The sequence below is a fragment of the Toxorhynchites rutilus genome, chromosome 1, assembly GCF_029784135.1.
Source record: "Toxorhynchites rutilus septentrionalis strain SRP chromosome 1, ASM2978413v1, whole genome shotgun sequence".
NCBI lineage: Eukaryota > Metazoa > Arthropoda > Insecta > Diptera > Culicidae > Toxorhynchites > Toxorhynchites rutilus.
In genome coordinates this window covers 32,526,482-32,552,445 of record NC_073744.1, presented here as the reverse complement: position 1 = coordinate 32,552,445, position 25,964 = coordinate 32,526,482, and the positions used below count along the sequence as shown (strand labels likewise).

The 25,964-nt window shown below is 38.2% G+C and overlaps 1 protein-coding gene across 4 annotated transcripts in view; it reads left to right on the top strand.

Annotated features, from left to right (window-relative positions):
• LOC129763398 (facilitated trehalose transporter Tret1) overlaps positions 1 to 21,284 on the top strand; it is a 42,359-nt gene extending 21,075 nt beyond the window's left edge. For 2 of the 4 annotated variants that reach the window (XM_055762425.1, XM_055762426.1), the window contains exons 2-3: positions 19,825 to 19,980; positions 20,042 to 21,284. In XM_055762425.1, the coding sequence (XP_055618400.1) occupies positions 19,845 to 19,980; positions 20,042 to 21,258 (1,353 nt within the window). In that variant the 5' untranslated portion in view covers positions 19,825 to 19,844 and the 3' untranslated portion in view covers positions 21,259 to 21,284. Of the gene's footprint in view, positions 1 to 1,490; positions 1,623 to 1,697; positions 1,860 to 1,917; positions 2,170 to 2,223; positions 3,389 to 14,607; positions 15,200 to 19,824; positions 19,981 to 20,041 lie in introns of those variants that run through there. The other 2 variants (XM_055762423.1, XM_055762424.1) reach the window with 2 other exon arrangements.
• Positions 21,285 to 25,964: the final 4,680 nt, after the last annotated feature.

Sequence of the window (25,964 nt, the reverse complement as noted above, 5' to 3'; positions counted from 1 at the left end):
AAGTTCATTCGTCCAGCGGACCAAGCAGCGGGAGGGCCTGCGTACATACAAGGTTCAGAAGGCTCCTAACCGCGACGAAAGGCAAAACATGGTGGGGAAGACGCGAGCCCGGAAGCTGTACACCGAAATGCTGACGAAGCCGCATTGCCTGGTAATGGACGACGAAACCTACGTCAAAGCGGACTTTCGTCAGCTGCCGGACCTGTTGTTCTTCTCCGCAGAGGACAAATTCAGCGTTCCGGAGGAGATTCGCAAGCAGAAACTATCCAAGTTTGACAAAAAGTACATGGTGTGGCAAGCGATCTGCTCTTGCGGAAAGCGGAGCGCCCCCTTCGTGATGACCGGCACGGTAAACGGGCAGGTTTACCTTAAGGAGTGCCTACAGAAGCGCTTACTACCACTATTGAAGCAGCACGAGGGCCCGACCATCTTCTGGCCGGATCTCGCTTCGTGCCACTATTCAAAGGACGTGTTGGAGTGATACGAAGCCAACGGGGTCACCTTCGTGCCAAAGGAAATGAACCCGCCCAACGCGCCGGAGCTTCGCCCAATAGAGAAATATTGGGCGATTATGAAGCAGGCCCTCCGGAAGAACCCAAAAGTTGTCAAATCGGAGGCGGACTTCAAGAGAAAATGGATTTCTGTTAAAAAAAACTACAACCTGACGTTGTACAGAACCTTATGGACGGGGTAAAGAGGAAGGTGCGAGCATACGGGCTTGGGCTCGAAGTATGAATAAAGGAAAATGCCAAAAGTTGTTTAATAGTTTTTATTTTACTGTCTAAAATTTTCAAAAGGTAATTTATTTTACTTTTATTTTACGTCACGGAAAATTCCCAACTTCGTGAGCAGAAAATATTTCGTTTTTTCAAATTTATTAAAAAAAAATAATAATAATAAAAAAGACGACGATACAAATGGGCGCCCCGCAGCTATCATATCAACTATCGTCAGCCGGCCTCTTCAGATTGCAGGTTTGTAGAGGGGAGGGTTCTTTGAAGTGGCTTGCTACCAGTTCCGTCCTGCATTTGTTGCCGCCGCCATTCATGTTTATTTTATTACTATTTGACGGAATATTTAGTTGTGAACTTGCTCCACAGATAAGCGCCGTCGTGTGTATCTAACGCACACCCTTTCCGCCTGACTACTTGAAGATGGACTTGGTTTGTTCTTGGAAACTTACTTAGCCCGTTGTCGGAAAGCACGAGGGTATTTAAGAAGGTCCTATCGATACGGAACGGTTAGTATTTTTCAATCGTTCGGTTAGATGGAATGCTTCAGAAGTCGGTGTTAGGTGTTCAGTTTTTCACAATCGGTGGTCGTGAGGATATCTATGTTTACTTGCTTGAGAAATCTTGAAGTGAGTGTTGACGAAATATAACCAAATTATAATGAGAAACAGTGAATCATGCGTTATTGAACATTAGAATATTAGTGGCGAATGAAGCAAATTCTAAATTCGCATTCTATCTTCTACCTTAAAACCGCAGGAAAGTTGTGGTATTAAATGAATCCAGCTGAGCTGAACTACCAACCAGTGGCGACGTTCGAGAAGTTTGAAAAACAAAACTACAAGATGGAGAAAGGCAATCCGTTACGGCAAATTTTTGCCGGAGTAATCGGTGAGTGTTCTCCTATATTGGAATCATTCTCATTAGCAGAAGCTGATTCTGGAACCCTGATATTTCGATTTCTAGTAAACTTCGCCTCGGTTGCTCTCGGGACATGTCTCGGATGGACATCTCCTATGGGTCCAGTGTACTCTTCTAGGGATCATACTATCAACCCGCTACCAGAGCCTCCCACTACGGATGAGAGCTCGTGGATTGGATCACTGGTTGCGCTTGGTGCCCTCATCGGTATCATTTGAACTTGTTGCTCTACTCCAACATGATAATCCTCTTGAACTCATTACAGCTCCCTTTGCCGCTGGGCCACTGGCGGAAAAGTTCGGCCGCAAATATACCCTGCTGGGCAGTTCTGGTTTCTTCATCCTAAGTTGGGTGCTTCTGCTGACCACAGGTTCGATTGGACAGCTGCTGGTTGCCAGATTTATTCAGGGCCTAGGCGTCGGGTTCGTAATGACCGTTCAACCAATGTACATCGGTGAGATTGCTAGTAGCGACTATCGCGGGGCGCTTGGATCATTCATGCAGCTCTTCATTGTCAGTAAGTATTGATTTTAAAAAATGTGTGTCGAGAGTTCAATATTTCATTCCTCAGCTGGAATCCTGTACGTCTACGCGATCGGACCTTATGTGAGCTATGCTGCACTGCAGTGGGCATGTTTGGCACTGCCGATAATTTTCGCGGCATCATTCTTCTTCATGCCGGAGACTCCAAGCTATTATATCAGCAAGGGTAGAAAAGGTGACGCGATTGAATCTCTTAAGTCTTTGCGTGGAAAATCAGCCGATGGTGTTCAGGACGAACTTGCCGAGATCACAAGCTCCGTAGAGGAAGCGTTAAAGAACAAAGCAAGCGTAATGGATCTGTTCAATAGCAAAGGTAACCTGAAGGCGTTGATCATCTGCGAGGGACTTATCTCTTTCCAACAATTGTCCGGCATCAACGTCATCCTGTTTTATAGTCAGACTATTTTTGCGAAGACCGGAAGCAGCATGCCGCCGGCCATCTCTACCATCCTAGTCGGTGTTGTCCAGGTGGTGGCTAGTGGTGCTACACCCCTGATCGTCGATCGTCTGGGGCGTAAACCTATTCTGCTAGTGTCTGCCGCCGGAATGTGTCTGTCGCATGGGACAATGGGATTGTACTTCTATTTGGATTACATCAAATCAGAGGTGGCGCAAAGTATCACCTGGTTGCCGATTTTTTCTCTGATCTTCTTCGTGACGGTTTACTGTGTCGGGTTCGGACCACTTCCGTGGGCTGTGCTGGGTGAAATGTTCCCAGCCAATGTGAAATCTATTGCGTCCTCGATTGTGGCGTCCACCTGCTGGGTACTGGGTTTCCTTATTCTGCAGTTCTTCGAAAAGCTGGACACCGCCGTTGGATCCCATTGGTCCTTCTGGATGTTTGGTATTTTATGTGGAGTGGCTTTCGTGTTCACGTTGCTCGTTATGATGGAAACGAAGGGAATGAGTTTGCAACAGATTCAGGATAAGCTGAACGAGTGAAGTCGGTTGTAAAGTGCTAAGAGTACTTGTTCATAGGTATAGGAAGTTCTAGCTGGTCTATTATGTGATGTTACCTAGAAGAATAGGCTTGTGTAGTGTTTAGCCGCATAAGTGAGTATATATTAATGTTTAGAGATGTTAATAATTTGGTGGGTGACCACCCGAAGTCTATCGCTAGTTGTTGTGTGTGTTTTTGATAATTTTACACTTTATAATTTTACTCATGAATAAAACCACTGTTTGAAAACATATCTAGCTTCCTATTCGGAGTTACTTTTCTTATTTTTCGACGATTTTTTTTGACGTTGTGTAACGTATGCATAAAAAATAGACTAATTTCGGATGACGATAGAAAAATCCTACAAAAGATAATTCAAAGGAACGAACTTCTACAAAAATGCATCGAAGCCCTTATCAGTTGATTTGCAGCAAGTATGGCAGTTAAGAAACTACGCTCGTTACCTCGTTCGTACAACCTACTCCACCCGGAACGAAGCAGTTGGATATCGTGAGGCACTTCGTATCCGCTGGATGTAGCCGTTCAGATATTTACGAAATCTTTCCCCTTCTGGAGAAAAACGAAAGCGTCGAACTGAAGCCTTAAGGCCGTTTTATATTATCAGGCACGTAGCGTAAACGGCACGTACCGACACCGGCAGACAAATACATGATGTATTCATATAATCAGGCATAGCAACTTCTCTATACGGACCGACAGCGCAGACGGAGCGGAGAAATGCTACTGGTGATTGAACCGATGTCGTACCGAAGAGCGACGAACGCACCCACACCACGAACTTCGACGTTGGGTTTGTATGTATGGTGCTACTCGCCCATGTAGTTCGTGCCCGGCACCGGCAAAATATTCTTTTCGAGAATTTCTTCATGCATTTGTCTGAAGCGTGCTGTGTATGCCCGGAGCCGTTCCGCTATATATACGCATACACATTTGAAACACACGCAATAATATTTGTCTTGCATGAAACGTGCCGTGCCGGTTACGCTACGTGCCTGATAATATAATATTACCTTTATTCCGCCCGTCCGATAGTGCTACGCAAACGTAAAGAAGCGCAGCAAAAGCTTAATAGGAGGACCGACAACACCAGGCAACTTTCCTCAGAGGGAGTGGCTAAAAAACATCTTCCCGGCGAAGCATGACACCTTGTTTATAATGTGGTTGACGATCATCGAGAAGGGAATGTCCAAGTCGCTGATCTTTCCTTCGGTGCTTGCATTGAACAGGAAGACGTACTGTACAAAGTTCTTGTTACCCCTTCAACAACAAGAAGCACGCGAAGGAAGATGTAGTCTTTTGACCGGTCCTAATCTAGGTCCATTATGCCAAGCGATCACTGGATGAGATGGACCGACTGAAGATAAATGTTGTACCGAATATCGTCACCCCTCCCATCAAAAAAATATGGACGGATCTCAAACGGAGGATCTACTCGAATAAATTCATGGCCAAAATGGAGAAGCAGCTGAACGCCAAGGCCACGAAAGTCCTGAAGAACATGCCAACATTCATCCTTACATCGGCCACTGCTATGTTTTCAGCCAACTACCGTAAGGTCGCCCGGTAGGACGCGGAATCATTTTTTAGGAGGACTGTATAAATTCAAGATGTAAGGAATATTTGGTACACTATCTTTTGTATTTTTTTCTCTTCGCCCCCTGAAATCAGTCTGTTTTATAATGCACACATTATTTGTTTCAGCATTTGTTTGTTTGTTTACTGATACCAATATCGATGACAAGCCGGTTACTGATACTAATTATCAACAAGACTCATGACTTCGGGATGACAACTGCGTGACGCAAGAGCCTTCATTGTTAGTGATTCCGTGAACTGTTTGATTAAGACATGTTTTGATTGAGAACATGAATTGATATAATGTGATAACAACCATAAATAAAATTTCCATTCACTCATTTTAAAAGTTAATAATCGCTTTAGCAGCCTAACGCCTAGATTAAACAGTGGAGGATAAATTTCATGTTATGGATGCATTTTTCGATCTCCGGACATACAATCGCGAAATTCAGCGTACACATGCTACTTGGCAATACTTTCCATTTATTTTGAACAATATATTTTCAACACGCGAGATTTTTTTTTATATATATTTAATCCTAAAAGTTGAAGAACATCTCTATTTAAAGAATTGCAAAAATGACTGTACAAATTAGCGTACTTTTTCTCGTCAGTGTATTGTAATGTTCACAACCAACCACTGCTTAGGAAGTGTTCGTTTTTGTTTTCTATGTTTTAACAGGTTTTGTTCAAAATGGTAAGCAAGAAAAAATAAACCAATATTTTTACACATAAAATGATAATATGTAGGGTAGAAGTACCTATCATCGCAATAGTATCTATTATGGTAATACGAGTGGGTTTTTTTTATTAGTTTAGAAAACATATCTTATTTTTAAAGGCTCTAATATGATTTTTAAACATCATAAATCTCTTCTTTGTCGATTATGGTACTTGATTCCATTCGAAACATTGTTCTTTTGTTGAAAAATTAAGTTTGAAAATAGAGTGTCCCATTGATGGTTGCTTCTTAGCATTTTGCTAAGGAATATGTGGTCAAAATAATGAGATTTTTATGCTATGAAGCGGCTATTTCAATGCAAACACAGTGTAAACACATACATTACAACCTTCTTGATATTGTGGTTCGACCAATTTATGCGATTTTATCGGAATAAACATGTATTTTTGTATTACCATAATTGCTACAATTTTACATCTACATGCCAATTATCGCAATATCGAAAGTTGCCTGGTTCCTATCATGGTTGTACGAAATCGCTGCAAAGCAGAAAAGCAGAGCTTCTATTACTTCTGAAAAATTAATTATAAACGAATGTGTTAATATCCTTCGTTCAGTTCTTGAAGAGAAGCAAAAACTTCATTACAGCCCTCACGCCTTCATGATTCTCCTGTCAACTAGCAGAGAGGCCTAGTAACGAGGAGCAGGCAGTGTTTTTACAACCGGGAAACACATAACAACAGTCTAATCTAGAGATGAAACGGATCTTCGGTATCCTGCCTATGCGGTCAATATTTAGTGTCCAGTCGGATATCGGATATTAGAAAAAAACAATAATTTCTCATTAACAGAAGATAAATCATAACCGGAACTTGTAATGCTTGTTAATTCTTTTTTTGATTTGTAGTTAATTAAGTGTACCCTCTCTCAGATTATCATTTCGGAAGTTCTTAATTTTTGTAAATTCTGAATAGAAATAATTGGTAGATGTTCTTTGCATATTGAACTTATGTGGCACAAAATCTGGCCAAAGGCCATGGTTATCGTAAGTAAAAAAGTAAATTAAGGGAATCGATCAAAGCAAAGCAAAAGCTAAATTTGCTGAATAATGAATTATAAATAATGAGTCTTGAACAGAACTTATTGGAATTTTTCGAAACTGCCTTCTGATTTGAGAATAATCGCATTATTGAAAAAGTATTCATTAGAAAAAGGGAAATTTTTCATTCTATCATTCAAATTTTTTTCCTGTAGTCTGATGACCTACAGGAGCGTTCTTGGAATCAAATGAATGCTTATTGATAATGTTAATTGGATTTACTATTGACTTGGTTAATAAAACGTTGTGTTAATCTACGAAATCTCCAAAAAACAGAAAAAATGTTTTTTTCTTTCCAGTATTGTTATTTATTACACTTACACACAAAAAGATAGAAGCATTCAGGTATTACATTTCAAAACTTGAAGCTTTAAATGAAGCTTTGAAATGATGTAGGGGAAATGAGGTTAAAATGAACAGGGTTGGTAAAATGAACCAGTGCTCAAATTTCGACAATTTAACTATAAACCAATTGATACTTCTTCATTATCCTATTGTTAGAACATTTGAAGCTATTTGAGACACCCTGTTGTGCATGAAAATTTAAAATGTAAAAAATAATAAATAAAACAGAAATTTCTCTCACGGTAGCCATTCGGATGTAATTTTGCGCGCATGGTATTTAATAAATTTCCCTTGGAATTTAAATTTTTCGACCTGATATCTTCGAAAAATCATCAGTTTGGACAACTGTTCACATATTCAATGAGAGGTAAACAGATATTTTGTTTGGTTTCAGTGATTAATTCGCATTCGAAATTACTTTGTGGTTTGGGGCAAAATGAGCCACCACTGGATAACGACTAACAACGTTATGTTTTCCAAAGCTGATCTACCTCATCACATGTTGCTTTTCTACCTCATCACATGTTGCTTTTCAAATATGCCACCTCAACCAAAACCAAACCTCAATATGTGAAGCGTTATGTGTTTCTTACTACGTTTTCGTACGTATGAGAATTCTAATTACTACTCTAGGTGAATAAGCTCAGCTTGTTTCATACATGTACCTACTATTTCAAAAATTATTTAAACAAATTTAAATAAGAAACAACGCATCAACATATCAGTGAGAATCTTCAAAAACAGAGTTCAAACTGCTAGAAAAAGAATACTTTTGTATACTTTTGAACTAAAATAGAGTATTTATTCGTAAATTTCTGCAAGTTGGTGACATATGTCCTCCATAATTGGTACACTTACCCTATGTGTTGTCGAGGAAAATCATCGCGGGAACCCAGTCTACAGTACAGAATATCATAAACAAATGGAAATACAATGTAACCATGAAAAATCTCCAGGGTAGAGGGCGCTCCGAAAGTAGCCAGCCCCATCGGATGTGACCAGACAGCGCAGACATCGAAAGCCCTATCAAATGAGTAGCACACAGGAATAACCTGAGAGATCGGGAGCCGGGATTTTTTATTATCGATTTTTGTTATCTGTTAACAATTTAGTACTGATTTTAATTTTTCTTATAAATAAAACTCAAACCGTTCGCTTAATTTTCCGTTCATTTTTTTTCCCTTTTCACTACATGAGAGAGAAAAGGATCGTATTAACATAAGTCGCCTTTATATATTTACTTATCAACCCAGGAAAACTCAAAAATGACGTACCAGCTAGGTGTGTATACAGTCAATCGGAAAATTGAGTGTACACATGCTACTTGTCGATACTTTCCATTTAGTTGGTGCAAAATATTTTGAATACATTTCTTCTTTTGTTGCATATTAATAACACACATTTAACTAACAATGCGCGCAAGAGAATTTCGCGAAAAGTTTTTTGTCAACACCAAACCACTGCTTGAGCAGTGTTGGTTTTTGTTTTCTGTTGATGTTTGAAAAAGTTTTAAAGTTTTGATCACAATGGCAAGTAAGAGGAAAGAGATAGATATTGTTACACGTACAATGATAATAAGTAAGACGTGTCGAGCAAAGACATTGCGGGAAATCGCAGCTGCTGTCGGAAGAACCCACTCCACAGTACACCCAGGTTTTTTTTACGCGGTGTTTTTTGCGCGGTTTTTTACGAGGTTTTTTACGCGGATTTTCCAATTAACGCGTTTTTTTACCTGGATTTTCCAATTAACGCGGTTTTTTTTACGCGGATTCTCCAATTAATGCGTTTTTTTACGCGTATTTTCCAATTAACGCGATTTTTTTACGTGGATTCTCCAATTAACGCGGATTTTCCAACTAACGCGTTTTTTACGCGGATTTTCCAATTAACGCAGTTTTTTTTACGCGGTAAAAAAGACTAGTGCAATATAACATCTCCCCTTCAGCGCACATTTTTCTCTCATGTTCCCTCAGAGCATATTACGGTTATTAGTGCTTGTAACGGAGTTTAGCGCTTAGTGCCGCACCTTATCACGATTCTTACGTGGATTTTAGGTGTTGGGTAACGGGGAGCTCGCCGGGCGGTACAACTGGACGGGGTTTTTACGGGCAGCTATCCGTGAATGTCTTTCCCTGTCTACTTAGCTCTGGACGGTCCAACAGTGCTACTGCACGTGCATCGGCAGAAGAGTGTACAAATTACTAGGGAATCTTCTAGCAACAGTAGATGACCTCATTCGTGAGGAAAACCGAACTTTAGCTACCAGTAACCAACGAAATTGCAGGAAAAAACTACGGGTTTTAGGAAGCGAGCAACACTCAACTTTTTACTTCCGTTCTTCCCATTTGATATCTATCATTAGGTGACATGGTTTTTTTACGCGTATTTTCCAATTAACGTGGTTTTTCTTTACGCGGATTTTCGAATTAAAAGATTTTTTTACGCGGATTTTCCAATTAACGCGTTTTTTTTACGAGGTACGTATCCCCCGCGTAAAAAAAACCTGGGTGTATAGGAAATCATAAACAAGGGGAAATGGGAAGGAACCATGGAGATATCTCGAGTAGAGGACGCAAACGGATTCTGTCTTCTGATGATGAACGGGTTACTGTGCGGACATTTTGAAAGAACCCTAAACCAAACATTCCTAAATTAACTACCGTAGTAGCCGGCACCATTGGAAGACCTGTCAGCTCAGTCACAGAGGTCGTGTTGGTCGTAAAAAGTCTTTCACCTCAAAGGTTAATATGAAAAAGGGCTAGAATGTAGGGGAGATGGGGGTAAGACGAACATGTTAAGGAAAACTTCAATTCTATCTTTGGAAACTCATGCTTTCAAAAATTTAAAAGCAGTTTCTTACAGTTAAATGTACTGGGTTTCGAAATAACTGGGCAAATGTTTTATAAAAATGTGTTTTTTTCCATGTTTTTTACTGAAAATAAAACAAGCCGAAAAGTAGAACATTTTTTATCGGTGCGGGTATAATGGACATGTAGTGGGGGGATATGGACATAATATACGAAGCGTAGAGGTTTATTGCTCGCGAGAGGAATATTTTCATTCACTCTCTCTAAGTGTTTGTGCGTCTAGTAATTGAAATAGAACAAAAAGAGAAAGCAATAAAAAAAAGAGTTCAATATTCTTCCCTTCACTTTCCATCATGCATTGGATGTGATTATGGATGTGACTGTCCATTTCACCCCCCCCCCCCCCAGTGCAATTATTTCAATAATTTTAATTTCTTCTTCTTGAATGGCGTTAACGTTCTCTGTGGAACTTTTGCCGTATCAACGTATGCATTAACTAGCGTCATTTATTAATACTTAGTTGGGATTTCTTAGCCAAATAACACGCCTTGAATGTATTCCGAGGGGCAAGCTCTAGAATACGCGTGACCACAATGCAAGTCGAAGGAACTTTCTTTGACGAAAAATCCCCCGGTCAGAACGGGAATCGAACCCGAACACCCGACATGATAATGTGAGACGCTAACCACTCGGCCACGGGTGCACTTAAATGCATTTAAATGAATTTACTTTTCCGTACATACCTAATATCGCTTCTCTGTCAACTCACAAACCGAAATATAACCGTCAGCGAATTCAATTTTGCAATTAAACCATTCAAAATGCTTAATATCGAAGCCGCAAAAATTACATCCACACGCGGAATCATGTCTGATTTTCGGTTTTTGTTTCCCTATTTCACTTTTGATCTGAATTCATTGTCATAGGATGATTTAAATATTCTAGAATAGCATACAGAAGGGGTTCCCATTAACAGAAATTTGAAATTCATAATGCAACTATACAAATCAACCACCTGTCCATCATACCCCCACTGTCCGTTTTACCCGCGGCTCCCCTACATCGTACTTCAAAAAATGTAAAAATGTAGAAAATAAAACGTAGATTACGAAAATCACCTTGTTTTTTTACCTAACTCTATTTTTCCGCGATTACTGAGGCACTGAAACTTATTTTTTGAACGACCCTCGTAAAATTTTGTTTAAAATTCTTCACAAATTGCACGCTATTTTGCAGGTTATTTACTAATACTAGCGCGAGGACCTTTATAGCATACCTGGTAACTGTCTAATACCATGGACAGACATACAACTGTACTAGCGCTGTACGTGTACAGCGTTGTACAGGTACCACGATAGCATGACACACATACTTTGGTTGTACATTGTACCGTATGTCAGACTGACAATCAGAAGTTTGAATTTATTGCATTGTATTTTCACCAATATTTCAATGAAAAAGGTTTTTATTTAGCGTCTAAACTATCGAACACAACAAATATGTTTCCACTCTGAGTTATTAACTCAAGAGAAAGACAATGAAAAGAATGTATACCAAATGTTTTGATTCGTTTTGTTCATGCTACCCACCACTAACCATCTATGGCGCTGCGCACAGTACAACTGTAGCCATGTACAGCGGTAAAACAGGTCGGTACAGGTACAGCGATTGTACCGAGTTGCTTGCATGGTTTTAGCGCTGTACATGGTGACAGACATTCAATTTTCGAAGTACAACGGTAGTACAGCTGTATGTCTGTCATAAGTATAAGTTCATTGCTTAAGGGCCCATTTACACAGTGTGTCTGTTAGTAGCGAATAATAGAAAGCGAAGAAGCTCCCGTTTGCATTTAATTTTCCAACCACTCCCCTTTCTTTTCAAATAACAGTTATCTCATAGGGGAAGAGGTGATAAAATTAACGACTTGAGGAAGATGCCCTTTTACTGCGTCCACAAACCGCTGCAATCTCCGTTTTTCGAAGAATATTCTAGCCCAACTAAGTGGTGCTCAAGATATCGAACAATTTTTACTATGAAAAATAAAAATAGTACATTTTTCATTAAAAGAAAAAAAATCGTCAAATTGAACATATTTTCAGTGAGCGGTTAAATTGATCACATGGTGGTGGTGGTAAATTGAACAATTACACATATCATGCTAAATAGGGCAGATTTATGCGTTGTTTCTCATCTAAATTCAATATTGAAATAGTAGGTTCATGTATGAAGTAAGCTGGGCTTATTCACCTAGAGTAGAAATTTTCTAATACGTACAGAAACATAGTAAGAAACACAACGCTTCGCATAAATAGACTGGGTTTTGGTTGGGGTGGCATATTTTCCCAGAGTCAAAACCACAAAAAGAATATCTTGAAGAGCAACATGTGATAAGGTATAGCTTTAGAAAACATAAGGGGCTGTCCACATACCACGTGGACACAAAAAGCACGATTTTAGACTCCCCCTCCCTCTCCGTGGACTTGCGTGGACATTGACCAGACCCCCTCCCCCTGTTGTCCACGTGGACATTCCTGAATATTTTTTTTATTAAAAATTACCAAGTAAACACCTCAATTGCACATTTATTCCATTTCAAATTTATTAAATGTTAGATTTTGCTTCTCAGAAGGGACTGTTTCAAATGACTTTTCCACTCAAGCGAATAAGAAATTAGGAGTTCAAGGATTTAGAGGTAATGAACTGAAAAGCTTAAAGCCTCTTCAAAACAATAATTTGCTGCCATTTTCGCATCGAAACCACCGTGTTATTCCAACAGAACAAAGCATCATTTCATTAAAGTCGGAAGTCCTTTACATGGTTTATACGACTGGGGCTTCGATACTGGACTACCCTGCTTTTTTAGCAGTTCTCACCCCAATCGATAACTTATGTAGATTGATAGGCAAGAAGAATAGGCAGTATGCGAGTTTTATTGAGCTTAAAAGAGCAGCTACCTATGCGTGGAGCGAGATTAAAATTTCCACATGCCGTAGCTTGGCCGAATACGTTGTTTGGATTGATTAGAAACTAAGGATGCTTGTTATAATTCGTGCGAAATTTGATGTAAAGTATTATTTTTTTTAAATTGCTCAAATTTCAATTCCTCGTGAAAGTGTACCTTTTTGGAAAAAGTAATGCAAGTGAAAAATTGAATCTTCGCGTTCCTATGTCTGTTCTCAGCCACCAAACCTTTTTTATCGTGCAGAACTGTAGTCAAAAACCAGGACGTTATTTTGAGGGACTGTATCGAAAGATGGCACACGAACGAGAGTTTTAGAATATATAATATATAATTTATTTAATTTTATATTATTTTGTTTTTACAATTTTATATAAAAACAGCATTTTAAAACACATTATTCAGTAGATACACATCTAAAGTTCACAACGAATTGAAAAAAATCTTGTTTATCTTTCATTATCATACAAATTATGCATCACTGCTCTTTCAAGTAAAAATAACTCCGACCTGTATGGAACCCATGTCCAAATTGAATACGACCGCTAAGGGTTAACATGCAACTGTGTATCTATATAAAGATTATCATTATTTGGACATTTTTATACAATTTTGGTACATAGTTATGATTTGCAACTAGAGTATGCATTTTGCATGATTTATTTTGAAATGAAAAAAATCCTGATGAATGATGACGGTCCATGACCAGGAGCTCCAGTCATACTGACTTTTGGAAGAAGATTGTTTGGACCGATTAGAGTAAGTTTGAGGTTTAAAAACACAAAAAATGAGAGCCTGAAGTCTGAGCTATCCAACCTACTCAAGCAACAGTTAAACACGGTGGAGAATCGTTTCTCGTGAGGGGTTGTTTTTCTTGGAATGGGGTGGACAATCTCGTCAAGATCGATGTATAGAAGACTGCTGAGTCCTACGTATATGTCTTGGAGGAAAACTTGAAGCCGTCAGTCAGGAAAATGAATATAAAAGCTATATCTTACAACAGGACAATGATCCCAAGCACATCTTGAAGGTGCGCTATTTTCAGTCCAAAAAGATTAAAATGCTTGAGTGGCCATTCAAGTCTCCAGACCCCAACCCCATAGAGCATTTATGCACAATACTGGATGAAAAAATCCAATGAATTGGAGTTTTATGTAAATTTGAAAATGAATACAAACAATGGCTTGTTTACATCCTTTCCATTGTAAGAAATACGTTCATATTCAAAAAAAAAAAATCATGAAAAAATATTTTGCGTAATGCTGTTTACTTTCTTCTTTCCAACACTGTACATAGGATATTTGGTAATTTATCAAGAAGCTCTTGATCAACCTGATAAATCTTCACAAACTGCTCTATGATTAGTTCTCTGACACCAAATTGCTAGATTATTTACTTCTGTAGCAATTTCATTTAGATTATTTACTTCTGTAGCAATTTCATTTTAAGCATCTTCAAAAATCACGAATTCTACCATTGTGTTCACACTGACAAGTATTTGAAGAAAAAAAACATCAGGCAGCTCAAACTTTTTATTGCAAATACGCAGAACAAGCGCATGATAGGAAAGTTTGAATATTCTTGAAAATGAAAAACAGATTTCGTTGATTTATATATATATATATATATATATATATATATATATATATATATATATATATATATATATATATATATATATATATATATATATATATATATATATATATATATATATATATATATATATATATATATATATATATATATATATATATATAGATGTTATTGTTTTGTTCTCAAATATTTATTTCACATATCCACGTGGACATTGGCGAGTTTGATTAACACCAAATCATAATTTTATTACTTATTCCGGTCTGACTGAACACCGACCATATTTCGTTAGGTGAATTTTTTTCTTACGCCCCCATCTAGGCCACCTGTAGTACTTCACACATGAAATTACGCCACCAATCGATTCTCTCACTTCTCATCGCTCACACAATCCACCACGAAAAAAACATCGAATTTTGAGCAAGCTTGGCGCGAATGAATCCGCACTGTCTGCAAAACAGCAAAGCACGCAGATCGCCTCTCTCCTTGCACTTGAAATAAGCTATCATCCTCGTGTGAATCGTTGGGGCAATGAATGGATCCCCGAATAACACCTCTTCCTGGAAGGCTCCCATTGTACAGTACCCCTGCGGCAGCACCCGTGCGCAGATGGCCGGTTGATTGCTCTTATCAGCGGCGAGACAGCGTTCGTGGAATACACCGGCGTATAAATTGGCAGTCGGCAATCAAAAGTGCTTCAGAAGTTAACAGTTTTTTACGCACATCATTGGGCAGACACTGGAAAGGATTTATCGGATGGTTTGCGAAAGGGGACCATCACAGTTTGTAAACAATCGCACCGTCGATTGTTGTTTTATTTGCCGATTAAGTTGTTTATGGATGCTGTGATATTGTAGTGCTGCAGTTATTTTTTCTTTATCAGACAAGTGCTAGTTGTGTCGGACAGTTACGGAAAATGTTTCAACGGATCCAAGAAGCTGTCCGTCCGAAAAGGCAGTATCTGGCTGCTCTCGTGGGTAAATATTTTGCGTTTGGGAAGTTCAAGGTTCAAATAGATAATCTATCCAATTTGAATTAAGCCAACAATGCAATTGTCTGCACTCCGAATAGATTAAATTACTTTTTATGACATAACTGGTAAGATAACGTATCTGGTGTTACGGTGGCGAAAAAAAACATTGATTTGTGCATCGTGTGTATAAACAGTCGCAATCGCATTATTGATGATAGCTGAATTCCGTGGATTGCGTTTGAGCTTGTTTTGGATTATACAAAAATGCTGTCCCTATTGTACGCTTTCATCGAAACTCAAACGACGCAGATAACCTCAGAATTTTTTGGGTCTGCTTGGCGGCTACAAAAACAGTCACAGTTTGAAAATACGAACAGTACTAGAGCAGAAATCCTATCTTGATAAGACTCACATGGTAAGGTTGCTGTTAGAACATTGTAACAAGCGACGTCAAACAGTACTTTGGCAAAATTGATGCTGCTGAACATATGGACCGAGAGAACAAGATAAGATAGCCGGCCTTAGATTAGGCAGCAATCGTTTCGTAGACGTTTGCAAATCATCGTTATCTCAGATGGATTGATGACATTTTGCTATAGGATGGGTACGCAATTCCAATTGTTTGTTTTTTGTATTTGCAATTTAAAAAACATCACGTGCGAACCGAATCCATGACCAATGAGTATTCACACGCTTTAAATTATTTAATACATCCCAGTACAGAAGGTATTATGAACTTTAAATGTTGAAGAACTGCATATAAACGTGAGTTATCTGGCTAGTACCAAAACAAAGTCTGCAGGGACACAGCAAAAACTGCCATGACTATTTTTTCGTGGTTTTGTGGTTTTTTTCGGGAATGGAAATTTTGCATGAAGCAGGGCTGATTGGGCTTGGGAACAATGCGTCTAAGGCTAAATACATGCTAGCAGGAGGGAACGATCGCAACAGAGTTCTTCTTGGTTGTGATCGACGGCGACGGCTGAAGCGAAATATCGACTTTTTCCCTAAAATGACATTTTTCAAAAATTGTTAACTTGTGAACTACTGAACCGATTTAGACGGTCGACATACCAAACTAAAGGTTATTAGCTAGTCATTCTTGGAAAAATGCTACGCTTGCAAAAATTTCAGGTTTTGATTTTGTCATTATTGATTGTATTACTTTTTTATAGTTTTCATGGACTCGGGACCAAGAGCGCTATATTTTTTTATATTTTTCATGGAAAGCTGAGGATTTTTCACATAGTATATCTAGATATTAGGGAGGCGTTTTTTTCGTTTTCAAATTATGCTTTTTCAAAAATTACCAGATGGTCCTAAAATCATTTTTCCCTTTTTTCCCAAAAATGACTTTTGTCAAAAAATTATTACTTTTGAACTACTGGACCGATTCAGATGATTGGCATGTCAAATTAAAGCCTACTAGCAACCCTTTTTTGAAAAAATAGCACACTTGCCAATTAATTGGATTATAGTCACATACATTCAGTCTTGTCACATAGAAAAGTTGAACGAAAACGGAAAACATGTTAACTTTGAAAAATCATAATTTAAAAAGGAAAAATAACACTTCTCTGGTATTCGGATATATTATGTGAAAAAACCTCAGCTTTCAGGAAAAAAATATAACAAAATATTACGCCCTTGGTCCCGAAACGATGTAAGCTATAAAAAACAAATATAATCAATAATTACGAAAACAAAATTCATTTTTATTCAGAGTGTAATATTTTTTTCAACCAAGACTAGCATTGGCTTTAATTTGATATGTCGATCATCTGAATCGGTCTACTAGATCAAAAGTTATGATTTTTGTAGTGGAAAAAATGGGAATAAAAATGATTTTTTGGACAATCGGTTAACTTTAAAAAATCATAACTCAAAAACTAAAAAAAAACCCCTCCCTGGTTCCGAGATATGTTATGTGAAAAATCCTCAGCTTTCCAGAAAAAATATAAAAAATATAGTGCTTTTGGTCTCGAGACCATGAAAACTATAAAAAACAAATACAATCAATAATAACGAAAACATAAATCTAATTTTCTGCAACTGTAGTATTGTTCTAAAAACTAGCTAATTGGACCATCGGCTAACTTTGAAAAGTTATAACTCAAAAACGACAAAAAAAAAAACGCTTCCCTGGTTTCGAAATATATTGTTTGAAAAATCCTCAGCTTTCCAAAAAAATAATAAAAAACTATAGCGCCTTTGGTCCTGAGACTATGAAAACAATAAAAAATAAATACAATCAATAATAACGAGAACAGAATTCAAATTTTCTTAAGGTGTAGTTTTTTTTTCAAAAAAGGCTTTAATTTGATATGACGATCATCTGAATCGGTCTAGTAGTCCAAAAGTTATGAATTTTTGAAAAAAGTAATTTTTGGCAAAAATGTGAAAAAATGGTTTTTTGGACCACCCTAAGATGGAAATGGTCACCCTAAAAAAAAATAAAAAAATACGGGTCTCATAATTTGTGATAAAGAACAAAACTACCACTTTTGACGAAAATCTGAGAAACACTACATCAGTTTGGCATGGAATATATATATATATATATATATATATATATATATATATATATATATATATATATATATATATATATATCGCTAGTTTAATTTTACTCTCACAAGATTCTCGTGTTCAACTACTTTCGGAAATTTTTGTTCTACAATTCCGATTATATATATATAAATGGATTTATGTATGTCTGTCTGTCTGTCTATCTGATTCTTATGGACTCGGAAACTACTGAACCGATCAACATGGAAATTGATATTTAGGGGTTTTTGGGGCCGGGGAAGGTTTTCGTGATAGTTTGAGACTCCTCCTCCGTCTCTAAGGGGGGTGGGGGGCTGCCATACAAATTAAATACAAATTTCTACATTACTCGAGAATTAATCAAGCAAATGAAACGAAATTTGGCATATGGAGGTTTTAGGGTGCAATAAATGTTTCTATGATGGTTAGACTCTCCACCCCCCTCTCTAAGGAGGGCTGCCACACAAATGAAACACAAATTTCTGCTTAACGCGAGAATTAATCAAGCAAATTAAACCAAATTAGGCATATTGAGGTTTTAGGGTGCAATAAATGTTTTTACGGTGGTTAGACACTCCACCCCCCCCCCCCACACAATATTAAACAGGATCGATTAGAAGATCAATCAATGAACAGTTCTGCGATTGGACCCATGAACTTGCTCATAGTAAGAAAACGTAAATGTATTGATAACAAAAAACAAATTGTGGGCGGGACGAAGTTTACCGGGTCAGCTAGTCTATCTATATATATAAAAATGGAGTGATGTCTGTCTGTCTGTCTGTTTCTTATAGACTCGGAAACTACTGAACCGATCGACATGAAAATTGGTATGTAGGGGTTTTTGGGGCCGGGGAAGGTTTTCGTGATATTTTGAGACCCCCAATAAATGTTTCTATGATGGTTAGACAGTCCTTCCCCCACTCAAAGGGGGGGGGGGGGGCTGCCATACAAATGAAACACAAATTTCTGCATTACTCGAGAATTAATCAAGCAAATGAAACCAAATTTGGCATGTGGAGATTTTAGGATGCAATAAATGTTTCTATGGTGATAAGATACTCCTTCCCCCTCTCTTAGAGGGGGCTGCCATACAAATGAAACACAAATTTCTGCATTACTCGGAAATTAACCAAGCAAACGAAACCAAAGTTGGCATGTGAAAGTTTTAGGGTGCAATAAATGTTTCTATGATGGTTAGACAGTCCTTCCCCCACTCAAAGGGGGGGCTGCCATACAAATGAAACACAAATTTCTGCATTACTCGAGAATTAATCAAGCAAATGAAACCAAATTTGGCATGTGGAGGTTTTAGGATGCAATAAATGTTTCTATGGTGATAAGATACTCCTTCCCCCTCTCTTAGAGGGGGCTGCCGTACAAATGAAACACAAATTTTTGCATTACCCGAGAATTAATCAAGCAAATTAAACCAAATTAGGCATATGGAAACTTTAGGGTGCAATGAATGTTTCTATGGTGGTTAGATACCCCTCCCCCCTCTCTTAGGGGTGGCTGCCATACAAATAAAACACAAAGTTCTGCATTACTCGAGAATTAATCAAGTAAATGAAACCAAATTAGGCATATGGAGGTTTCAGGGTGCAACAAATAATTCTATGGTGGTTAGACACTCCACCCCCCTCTCAAAGGGGGGGCTGCCATACAAATGAAACACAAATTTCTGCATTACTCGAGAATTAATCAAGCAAATAAAACCAAATTTAGCATGTAACGTAACGAAGAAACATGTTATTTGCAAGTGGTTGAAATATCTTGAACGAGAATTGTGTCTGAAAATAATCTGATATTATAATGTCGAGTTTTGCTAGAAGTACTAGGAATGTTACAGTAAAAGGTAATTTTAAAGGGTAGATTAGAGGATCAATCAATGAATAGTTCTGCGATTGGGCGGGACGAAGTTTGCCGGGTTAGCTAGTAAACTATAAATAAACCATTGTTACATCATAAAAAATAAAGAACATTTTTGAAAGAAGGAGTTATACAAACAGAAAGTACTGAAATCAAACGAAGTTTATAAATTCTTCATAAGCCTCTGTCCTTCTTCTCTTCTCCTTTCAGCCAATCTCTCCATCGCTTGTATGGGCGCTAGCATGGCCTGGACATCACCCATCGAATCGAAACTGCAGAACCTCGCTGAATCACCCCTCTCCGTAATACCAACCCCGAACGAGCTCTCATGGATAGGATCAATCTTGACGCTGGGATCGTTAACCGGTGAACTACGAATATCATTCAAGCCCATTCACAATAATCGAAACCTTTCCCTACTTTCCAGGTCCAACATTCGCCGGCCTCGTTGCGTACCGCTTCGGGCGAAAGCTGGCACTGCTGTCCAGCGCGATATTCTTCCTGCTTGCCTGCGTGTTGTTTCTCACCGCGAGCACTGTGGCGCAAATTCTGGTCGGACGTTTCGTCCAGGGTTGTGGGATAGGCTTCGCCATCACCATCACCCCAATGTACGTTTGCGAAATCGCGACCGCTAACCGGCGGGGTGCCCTGGTGTCGTTGGTCCAAACCTACATGACGCTGGGAATGCTACACGACTACGCGATCGGTCCGTACGTCAGCTTTGTCACCTTCCAGTGGATTATGATGGTCCTGCCGTTGATATTTTTGTTGTGTTTCCTGCCCATGCCGGAAACTCCTCACTATTACGTGTCGAGGGGGAACTACCCGGCCGCGGCTGATTCCCTATCGTATATTCGCGGGAAACACATTTCTGAACTTGAAACCGAGTTTGAATCAATCCAGCAATCAGTGAGAGAATCCATGGAGAACCGGGGAAGCTTGAAAGACCTCTACCGTGATCCGGTGAATCTACGAGCCCTTACCATCTGCACTGGAGCGCTAATCTTCCAACAACTCTCCGGAATCAATCCGGTGCAGTTTTTCGCGCAAACTATTTTTGACAAGACGGGAACCGACATGGCTGCCGATGTTTCCGCCATCATTTTGGGTGTGTTCCAGGTCATCTCCAGTATCGTAACGGTGCTGATCACCGATAGGGTCGGTCGCAAGCCCTTCTTGCTATGCTCTGCGGCGGGCATGTGCATCTCCCTCACCGCTCTCGGAACTTACTTCCAGCTGGACAGTACGGGTTCGGCAGATAACCTTTCCGCCCTACCGGTGGTATCGTTGGTGCTTTTCGTGGTAATGTTCTGCAGCGGATACGGGCCAATCCCGTGGCTACTCCTCGGGGAGATGTTCGCGCCCAGCATCAAATCGATAGCTTCGTCGATCGTTTCATCGATCTGCTGGCTCAGCTCGTTTATCATTTTGTTCTACTTCACCGCCCTGGACGAGGCAGTCGGATCGCAATGGTTGTTCTGGATCTTTGCCATTTGCTGTGGTGGTGCCTTCGTATTTACGTATCTGTTTGTGGTGGAAACCAAAGGACTCAGCCTGCCGGAAATTCAAGCCCGGCTAGGTGTGAAGGGAGCAAATCATATAAGTAAACGTAACAATAATAATAATGACACTAGCGCTGAGTAATGAATGAAGATGGAAATAAATAAATATGTGACAACTGTTGTAGTTTGGATTTATTGTTAAATGATTATCAACAACAAACACAGGTTATCGATAATCATATAAGTAGGATTTACAATCGTTTGCTACGGTTATTAAGTTACAATCGTTTATCAATTTGATACCGGATGGCGGAAGTGCAATATTCCATTCATTGAAGATTTTGATGTGTAACAGCGGCGTTCTACAAATAGCAGATGTTTATTTGTACGGAAAAGTTGAACTGAGTTCGTTGAGTTTATGGTTCTTGTGGTCAAGCATTATTGTCAGTCACAAAAATTGAGATGGAAGCTTCGGAACTACGTTATATTTGGATATTTGAATGATCTCTCAAAACTCATTAGTGGCATTTTGAGTGGCTTCACTCTGACATGAAGAGCCTAAAATAGAATTCTTGATTTTATTGTTTCGGATATTACTCCCTAGTAGGAGAACAGTTGTTGGTTTGTCCAATTTAAGGTGTTTTCACGCAACTAGTAAATGCTAATCGATTTTTCTTCATGAAAATCACATTTTTTACATACATACATCTTTATTTCCATTTTCAATTTTCCAGTTATTTGATTTACATTTTAAGAGTTTTGTCATATGACATTTCAGCTTGATTTCCTTTCCTTGTTATTCTTGTTTCAGTATTCAAATATTTATGATGATTTATTTTGAGATCTCGATCACAGCTAATTTATTATAATCTATTCTAGCTAACCTAACCTAATTCTAATCATATATGTTTCTTATTATTTCAAAATCAGAAATCCGTGTTTGAGCTTTGAATGTTTCAGTAATTTGTATTATTTTTGTTTGAAGCGGAATCATCTTTGCTGTTTCGTGTATTTCTCTTGTACTAGTTCTTCTTGGCAAGTCTAGGGCCATTTTAAATAATTTGTTTTCTAGTGCTTTTGATTTCAATTTGTGTGAATTTGCACATAAGCTCCATACTGGGGCAGCGTAGACAATTATGGGGATAAAAAAATTTGTTTAACTATTGTTACTTTGTTTGCTGTACTCAGTTTCGATATCCTGTTAATCAATGGATAAAGTCTCTTTATAAATTTATTGCATTTAAGTCGCAGTTCTTCTATATGTTTGTTGAATAGTAATTTTGAATCCATTGTTAGTCCTAAATACCTTGATACTTTTGTCCATTCTATTGCAATGTTGTTCAATATAATTTTGTCTTCTATGTTAGGATCCAGTTTTGGAGTTGGTCTGTGTGGAAACACGATTACCTGTGTTTTGTTTGCGTTAATCTTAATCTTCCAGTTTTTAGATACTCACAAAATATGTTCAAACTGTTTTGAAGTTTTCTAATAATTGGTTCCAGTACTCTCCCTTTACAGAGAATAGATGTATCATCGGCATAAATTGATAATATACTTTCAGGTAGTGGTGGAATATCCGCAGTGAATACTGAGTATAACACCGGTCCCAACACACCGCCCTGAGGGACTCCTGCTGGTACTTCAAATGAATTCGATTGGGTGCTATTACCTTAAATGTTCTGTTTGCTAGATAATTTTCAATATTTTTTGTCAGATATGTTGGAAAATTCATTATTTTTAATTTGTGTACTAATCCTTGGTGTCACACATTGTCAAATGTAGTGTTCGACAATGATTTATTCTTTTTAATAATATTTGTTACCCTGACCAACTGATGAAATGTAGAGTGTCCTCTTTTAAATCCAAATTGTTCTGCTCTGATGATATCATTCGTTTCAATGTGTTCCAACATACGATTTAGAATAATTCTTTCAAAAATTTTACTAATATTTGATAAAAGGCTAATTGGTCTATAACTTTTCTCGCTAGTCGGATCTTTACCCGGCTTAAGAATGGACATTGCTTTGGCCACTTTCCAGCCTCTAGGAAAATATCCTAGATTAAGACAAGAGTTCGCAATTGATGCGAACACTTTGTACATTTTTTCGCTGAGTTTTTTTAATACAATATTGAACACCACATCAAAACCTGGAGCTTTCATATTCCTAGTGTAGTGGATTATTTTCTTAACCTCTTGTATAGTAATTTTCTTGTTCTGTGGTAAGTAGCTATTCGTTTGTTTTAAATCGTTAATTGTTTCTGTCACCGATTCTTCGTATGGACTGGTAAAATTTTCGCTGAGCTTATGGGAATTAGAAATATGGACTGCTATTGCATTGGCTTTTTCAGATGGTGTTATCAACGTTGAGCTTTCAGATATAAGTGGTGGTATTTGTTGTGGCTTGTTCTTCAATATTTTTGTCATTTTCCAAAAAGGTTTTGAATTTTTCTTCAGACCTGCTATGGTGTTTGCAAATTTTTCATTTTTCATTACATTTCAACGTACAGAAATTATTTCTCTGAGCCTATTTACCATCCTTTTAAATTTTATATTTCCAGTCATTTGGAAAAGTCTTTGGAAAGCATTCCTCTTGCTAATTAACAGTTTTGTATATCTGTCTATTTCGACATACCTCGTCGTTGTTGAAACTTCCCGAGTGAATCTCCTAACCGCATCCTGGAGCGTCAACTGGATGTTGTTAATCGTTAATCGCCTTGTTAATCGCCTCTTCGTCGATGCAGTATAACCATAAGGCGTTAAAATTATTCAAATTTGTATGATTTTTAACGATTTTCTTCAATGAGAAATTATGATCATGGTTTGTCCGATTGTGTCACATCTACTCGAAACCCACTCACCCGAAAAACAGTTACCCGAAAGACATTCACCCGAATTCCACTCACACGAATGTAACAAATACCCGAATGCGACAACTACCCGAATGTAACAATTACCCGAATGTAACAGTCACCTGAATTTAACATCTACCCAAATGCGACACATACCCGCAAGAAGGATATATTCGAATAAAACGCAAATTTTATTATTAGGAAGCATTTGTACAGGGTTTTCCAACTTTAAATTCCGAAAGTAAATTGAAATAAAACACACTTAGAATTCGAATTTCGATGAAACTTTTATTTCAAATGAAAGTTTGGTTTATGTCATTATGTGTGAACTACAACATCTTTCAAATGTCCACCTAGGGCTTCGGAACAGGTAATTTTCGATGACTTTTCGGCACATATGGGGCGGTATCTCGGTCATAACTTCACGAATGTTGTCTTTCAAATGTTCAAGAGTTTGCGGAGAGTTGGCATAGACACGGTCTTTCGCATAACCCCACAAAAAAAAAGTCTAGCGGGTTCAAATCGCATGATCTGGACGGCCAATTGGCATCACCAAAACGCGAAATTATGCGTCCCTCAAATTTCGTTCGCAATATGGCCATGTTCGGTCGTGTTGTGTGGCACGTGGCGCCGTCCTGCTGAAACCACATGTCATCCGTATCCATATCTTCAATTTGTGGCAAAAAAAAAAATCGGTTAACATGCGGCCATAGCGCTCACCATTCACAGTTACCGTTTCGCCGTCCTCCTTTTCAAAGAAATACGGCCCGATGACTCCACCAGATCATAATGCGCACCAAACAGTGACTTTTGGGGGATGCAATGGCCTCTCAACAATCACGTGTGGATTTTCAACATCTTTTCCGAATTTCCTCATTACAATTTCTCATTTTACTTCGTATTTTTGTTGCTTTTTCATGTTGTTCATGTCATTCGGGTATGTGTTACATTCGGGTAAATGTGATTCGGGTAAACGTGTTTCAGGTGAATGGGTTTGTCCACCTCTGTTCATGGTTTGTCCGAAAAATGACCATGGTTTGCCCGGTTTTAAAAACCATCATTTTTTAATGTAAAAATTCGAATTTTCAAGTAGATGTTGAATTTTCCATTGCTTGAGTTTACTGTCATCATATTGATCCATTCATAATTTAAGCTTTCTACAAGAATTTCTCGAGTTTTGTTTGTAGTTAGACAAAAATACAGTGATGCTTCTGAATCCGGACGCTTTTTTATCCGGACACTTTTTCATTACATTGAATATTATGCTAAAACCATGAAATTTTTTGCATGTTGAATTGATGTGACTGATAGTTAATATTGTGTCAATTTAGTTTAGTGTCAAACATGATACCTAGCTGTTAACAAAAAAATGTAAAAAATCAAAAATCAAAGTTGACGATTAAATTTCTTATTGAAGGAGTTGCATAAGGGTATGTTAGATGCCTTAGTATGGAGTATCGAGTGTGGAGCAGAGATTTTCGATCCGGGAAAGCACAAAACTCTTCGGTATACATTATAAAACTGCGTATTTCATTATCTTGAAAATCCAAAATGGCGGCCTCTATGAAATGGCGGATTTCATATTTTCTCTAAATCCCATCAATATGGATATCAAACGAAAGGGCTTGACTAGTAGAACGCAGTTATTTATGAGAAATTCAAATCCAAAATGGCCGCCAGCACAAAATATCGCCATATATATATTTTTTCCAACCCTTATCAATATGGATATCAAATGAAAGGGCTTGATTAGTAGAATACAATTATTGATGAAAAATGTAAATCCAACATGGCGGCCGTTACAAAATGGTGGATAACATATTTTCTCAGAACCCCATCAATATGGGTATCAAACGAAAGGGATTGGCTAGTAGAACACTGTTGTTTCTGAAAAATTCAAATACAAAATGGCCGCCAGCACAAAATGGCGCCATATATACAGGTAAACTTCGATATAACGTACATTTCACTTTCAAAATTGTACGTTGTATCGAATTG